This window comes from Malania oleifera, chromosome 1 (assembly GCF_029873635.1).
Source record: "Malania oleifera isolate guangnan ecotype guangnan chromosome 1, ASM2987363v1, whole genome shotgun sequence".
Lineage (NCBI taxonomy): Eukaryota > Viridiplantae > Streptophyta > Magnoliopsida > Santalales > Ximeniaceae > Malania > Malania oleifera.
Genome location: NC_080417.1, coordinates 110,462,208 through 110,468,147, shown reverse-complemented (window position 1 = coordinate 110,468,147; position 5,940 = coordinate 110,462,208). Strand labels below are relative to the sequence as shown.

The following is a 5,940-nucleotide window of genomic DNA, read 5'->3' as shown; positions in this document are numbered from 1 at the left end:
TATGTCATGAGAAATAGTTTTCGAAACTAAAATATGAAAATAAAAAAAATTGATTTAAAAATTTAAAAATTGTGCAAACTAATTTGATAGAGTATGGATAAGTCTGTTCGTTTTTCAATGGAAAATCTATTTATCTATCTATCTATATATATATATATATATATATATATATATTAGATAATTATCATTCATAGCAACTAGAAGGATAGTGATGGTGAGTTGGTGGTGGTGAATGAGAAACAATTTTTTTTTCATTAATTGACATTTCCATATTAAGGTAGCATCTTTTTCATCAGTGTGTATGATGTTAGTTTCTTAATAGATAAAACTTGTACAATTGTATTTATATTTTATTCCCATATAGCAATTATTTTGAAACCTGTAATTTATACATTAAAAGTAAGAGATCATTTTTGACCACCACAACTTTTAAAAAATACAAAAATTATATGAGTCAATTAAAAATATTTTTGTATGTTTAAATAAAAATATATTTATTATAATGGCCTAAACAATTTAAGATAGATGTTTACATATTTATTTGAATTTTTTTCAAATAAGAAAGCCATTCATCAAACGAACGTGCAAAAAGACAAAAATTAATTTTATGTCTTAGTTAAAAAGTATTCTAAATATTTAATTTTTTTGTTTTTTTAATCGAAATCACATATATTATGATGAAATCATATTTTTAGTAATTTATTTAGATATTAATAAATCAAATTTAATTAAAAAAATAAAAAATAAAGATAATAAAAAATTACAAATATTACTTTTTTTGTTATCCTTAAAATTATAGGTTTTCTAATAATAGTTTATTAATAAAATTGTAAAACACACACACACACACACATATATATATATATATATATATATAAATAAAAAAATAATGAAATATTTTATGTACCACACGGATCTCTAAGTATAATTAGTTTTCAAACTTATTTACATATTAGATGAGTGAGAGCTTGCAAGTCAATGAAAGTTTAAATTCAAGATATTCTTAGTTTGAAGCAAGGCATGTGCATTAATTAGTAATATTCTCTGTACAACATGATTTTTGGGGAACACTAGGATCTATTTTACCGTTGTATTTGTGGTGCAAGATGACTATTCTGCCCTTAACACTTTTTTTTTAAGAAATAAAAATAGGCATGTGAAGAGTTGTGGGAAGACATGGCTGATAACCCTTTTCTCTATTACTAATATAAATTAAAGCAAGAATTTGGCACCTACTTTAGTAACAAAAAAAATGATTGAACTTTTGGGATTTTTTTGAAGCTCGAATATTGTATAAATGACCTATAGTGAATAAAGATTTATAGTGAATAAATAATTTCATATTGTCTATTGGTGTATAAAGAAATTGGTTTAAAAATTATCCATCTGACCCGTAAGGAATTTTGTTCTTAAAAACATATAATCTTTTTGGGATGAATAGAGAGAATAATTGGAAATCTAGTTTCTATGAATCAATTGGAGCATATAACAAGGCATTCAAAAATTACCCTTGCTCTATGTATGTTATCTGCCTATTCTCATTTTTATTTATTTTCCTTTTTTATGTTCGTTTGGGTTGGATGGCGAACATGCCCTAATGCCCAATCCATGTTTGCAAACTGCGGAGTTACTTTTCCTTAGCATCTTAAATTTCAGTAGTAATGACTTACCCCAAACGGGCCACCTCGTGAAAAATATTAACCAAGTCAAAAGACAACTGGCCACTGCCCCACTTGACACCCCCCATTGGAATTTCCATTTCCAATACGTCATCATTCTACAGGGCCAGCCAGACAGCGAAGTTAGCAATCCCAGCTCTTTACCTCTCACGCCATCCGCAGATTATGTTTGGATAAACTCTGACTCTGATCTCCTCTGTTCCAATATTGTCCTCATCGGTTTCAAGTTTTACTTTTAACCCTTTTATGCCTCGTGCTTCCCATTCAATATGGTGTGTATATAAATACACACCTCTTTTAGCTATCGACGTTGGGACATCTTCTTCTTGTAGATCGTTTCTGATTTGACCATTCCCTGCACAAAAACATGGGGAAGAATTTGGCCATCTTGTGTTTCGTCCTCATTGCTTTTGGGCTTGTTGACGTTTCGCTGGCGCATAAAGGAATTGGGTTTTATGAGCTCAAGAAAGGGGATTTCTCTGTGAATTTCACCAACTTGGGGGCAACCGTTGTGTCCCTTGTTCTTCCTGACAAGCATGGTTTGTTTCTTTTTGGTTTAGTTCCTCTGGGTATCATTTTTCTGGATTCAAATGCGGCATTTTGATGATTTCTCTTTTCTTTTTATCTGGGTTTTTGTTTTTTTTTCGTTTTCCTGTTTCAGGAAAGTTGGCAGATGTTGTCCTTGGGTATGATACACTTGAGCAGTACAAGGTGAGATGTGTTCTTTGTTTTCTCGTCTCTTGCTTGAATCTTTTTGTTGGTAGTAGGAGGAAAATCACCAATGATTTCTCGGAGAAAATGCAATGATGCTGCAAATATGTAAAGTTTAAATCAGAAACCCCTGATTTTCCTAGGAAGAAAATTCCGTCTCTTGTTCTGTCGATGCCCTGGGCTTTGTTCTTTGGGGGTATCAAGTGTTCCAAAACTAATGATGTTGCAGAATTCCACACTGTAAATGTGGGGGAAAAGGGCAGAGAGAGATAATCTGGTTTTATGAGTTTTTAAAGTCATTGTTTTTAATTATAAAACAAAATTATACAAGTGGAAACTTCAAAACCAAGAGCCGACTTGTCTTATCCTTTTTCATCTTTCTATGAGTTTTAAAAGTCTTCAAATTGACTTTGAGAGATCCACCTTCTCTTTAGAAAAATGTGCATTATTGACGATGCATTGCTCCTTATTTGGTTTGGTGGAATAATCCAAAGCCAGGCTTGTTATTCTTCGTGCTTCATTTGACTTGTAATTTCATTTTGCTACGTATGAAACTATGAATCAGCAGAGTAATCCGGTTTGGTGATAAGCATCCAATGTCAGGCTCATGACCTGTTATATCCTTCATGCTTCATTTGAGTTGTAATTTCTTTTAGCCATATATGAAATGGCGATTTTCCTAAATAAAAAGGTTTTAATAGTCCATACTTGGTTGCAGAATAACACCGTATACTTTGGGGCACTTGTGGGGCGGGTCGCTAATAGGATTGGAGGCGCACAATTCACTCTGAATGGAACCCATTATAAACTAGTTGCTAATGAAGGAAAGAACATTCTTCATGGTACACAATTTCTTCTTCCGACTAAACCTCATAAATTAAGGGCGAACTTCCTAAATTTTTATTTTTCCTGAATTACATTGTAAGATGATTGAAGTTGGTTATGTGCTTACTAGGCGGGCCGAAAGGATTCAGTACAGTTGTTTGGAAGGTGCTGCATTATCAGAATAAAGGTCGCACTCCTTACATCACCTTCGGATATCACAGCCGCGATGGTGAAGAAGGTTGGCATATATGCTCATCTTTTTGTTGATTCTTGTTTTTATAATCTATCAGCCGTTAACACTATGTCCAATTGTCCTAATTCTGGTTCAGGATTTCCTGGTGAACTTCATGTCACTGTGACCTACATGATCTCTGGGAAGAGGGAATTTAACGTAGTAATGAAAGCTCTTGCTTTAAACAAGGCCACTCCTGTAAACTTAGCCCAGCACACCTACTGGAACCTTGGTGGCCACAACAGTGGCAACATCCTGTCCAATAAGGTCCAAATTTTCGGGTCTAAGATAACACCTGTCGATAAGGAGCTTATCCCCACTGGCAAAATCGTATCTGTGAAGGGAACACCGTATGATTTCCTTAAACCCAACACCGTTGGAAGCAGAATCAAGAAGCTGCCCAAGGGTTATGATATCAACTACGCGCTTGATGGCTACAAGACGGGCCACAAGTTGAGAAAGACAGCTGTGGTTCACCACAAGAAGTCTGGAAGAGTGCTGGAGCTGTTCACAAATCAACCTGGTTTGCAGTTCTATACTGGCAACTTGTTGAAAGATGTAAAGGGCAAAGATGGCGCTATATATAAGGCCCATGCAGGCCTGTGTTTGGAGACTCAAGGGTTTCCGGATTCTGTCAACCACCCCAATTTCCCTTCTCAGATTGTGCTTCCAGGAAAGCCTTACCATCACTTCATGCATATCAGATTTTCAACAAAAAAGGCGGCATAGAATGCAAGAATTGACTTGTGTGTTTTCAAGCTGTTTTGGTATCTGCTGGCATGGAATATTGGAATGTGTAAGAATGTGAAAATAAGTACAAAAGAGATTTTAGTCGAAACACAAATCCAGTTAGGCTGAGGCATACAAATCTTGTTCTCTTTAAAAAAAATTCAAGTTCTCAGTTCATGAGTGCGTGGAGCATAGCACTTCCTGATGACATGTCTCTCCTAAAACAGAACTACCCAAGTTGTGTAGTGTGGCTTGCGCACATTCTGCACAAAAGGAAGAGGGCAAAGCTCCAATAAAAAAGAAGCATTTTTCTTTGGAAGCCAAACTTTGTTAGGTGTTTTAAATTATTTGGAGATTTTTTTTACATTTGGAATAAAGCGAAAATTGTTATGACAAGCTATTGTGTTTATTATAAATTCCCAAGACTCTTCATGCAGGCATTTAATTATATGAATGTCTTCCGAAAAAAGAAATACATGTAGGCTCAAAGTAAATGTGCCAATGAATCAAATTTGAGGAAAATCTCTCTTTCTTGAAATACGTTAATATTTTGTCTGAAAAATCATCATGCTTCTCAAGATATATTCATTAATGAATATGAACTTTAGTTTTAAATTGCACCTACATATGCCAACCTTGATATGAAGATAGTAGCTAATGAGAGTAATTAGAAGACATAAATGAACTGATCAAGCAACTTAGCCAGCACAACAAAAGTTATAGTTTCCTGGGCTAAATTGTACTCCTAGTATTCAGCATTTTCCCTTTTTGGTCATCATTCGCAATGCGTTTTTTTTAGTTACGCCGGTGTCCCGGAATCATTGAGTACCACCCCCCTCCTTCGAACTAGTCCCACGCCCATGTTGTCTGGCCCCACAGCCAACGCAGGAGTAAATTAGGTTTTTGCTCGCTGGGGGCATGAATCGAACCTAGGACTTATACCGTCAAGCGGCCCATCCCAAGCCTGCCCTTGCAACTTGAGCCAACGGCCGGGGGCATCATCCGTAATGCCTTCATCAAATGCGAAGAGGTTTTTAGTATGAATGAAAGATCAAACCCAATTGCCTATGACAAACCTTCTCAAACCTAAGACTTTTGTTGTGATGAATGATTGTGCAGCAATTACGATAAATAATACGAAAACACACAGAGATAAGGAAAGCAACAAACACACACAGATTTAACGTGGTTCGGCAGAATGCCCACGTCCATGAGAGGAAGCGGCGGCTGAAATTTGCTATCATTGAAAGTAGGGTTACATCATTGTATTTATACTAACCCTAGTCATATAAAGGTATTAGAAAAATCCCTCAAATACCCTTGTACAATACCGCGGGGCCGTTGGGGGTACACCCAACCTATTAGTCATCCCAGTTCAAATTTCAAAAACGATGTCGAACAAAACCGTCAACAGTTTTATCAAACCGTCAACGATTTTCTTCCTAATTGGTTTCGGGAAGAAACCGTCGATGTACCTATAGAAAACTGTCGATGATTTTCTTCATACCAGCTTCCTTATTTTCTTTAGCCCACTTTCTTTGTACATGTGTTCCACTCGATATGAGCCACATACTGCAACAATCTCCACCTTGGCGAATACTCACTCGTTAGGAGAAAAATGAAACATAACCCGGAGCTCCACCTGAGACAATAAGTTGGGACGCCTCCCATATAGCATCTGGAGATGTTAATCAAGTCCAAGCAGTGCTTGAACTTATATGTGGTAATAGACTTTGTCAATATGTTTGCTGCATTCTCAGAAAT

The 5,940-nt window shown here is 35.7% G+C and overlaps 1 protein-coding gene across 1 annotated transcript; it reads left to right on the top strand.

The window, feature by feature from the left end:
* The first annotated feature begins 1,850 nt into the window (after window positions 1-1,850).
* LOC131143822 (uncharacterized) lies at window positions 1,851-4,572 on the top strand. Its single transcript, XM_058092195.1, has 5 exons — window positions 1,851-2,218; window positions 2,341-2,390; window positions 3,109-3,232; window positions 3,346-3,453; window positions 3,545-4,572. The coding sequence occupies exons 1-5, from the start codon at window positions 2,047-2,049 to the stop codon at window positions 4,174-4,176; spliced, it is 1,086 nt and encodes a 361-aa protein (XP_057948178.1). The 5' UTR covers window positions 1,851-2,046; the 3' UTR covers window positions 4,177-4,572.
* The last annotated feature ends 1,368 nt before the right edge of the window (window positions 4,573-5,940 follow it).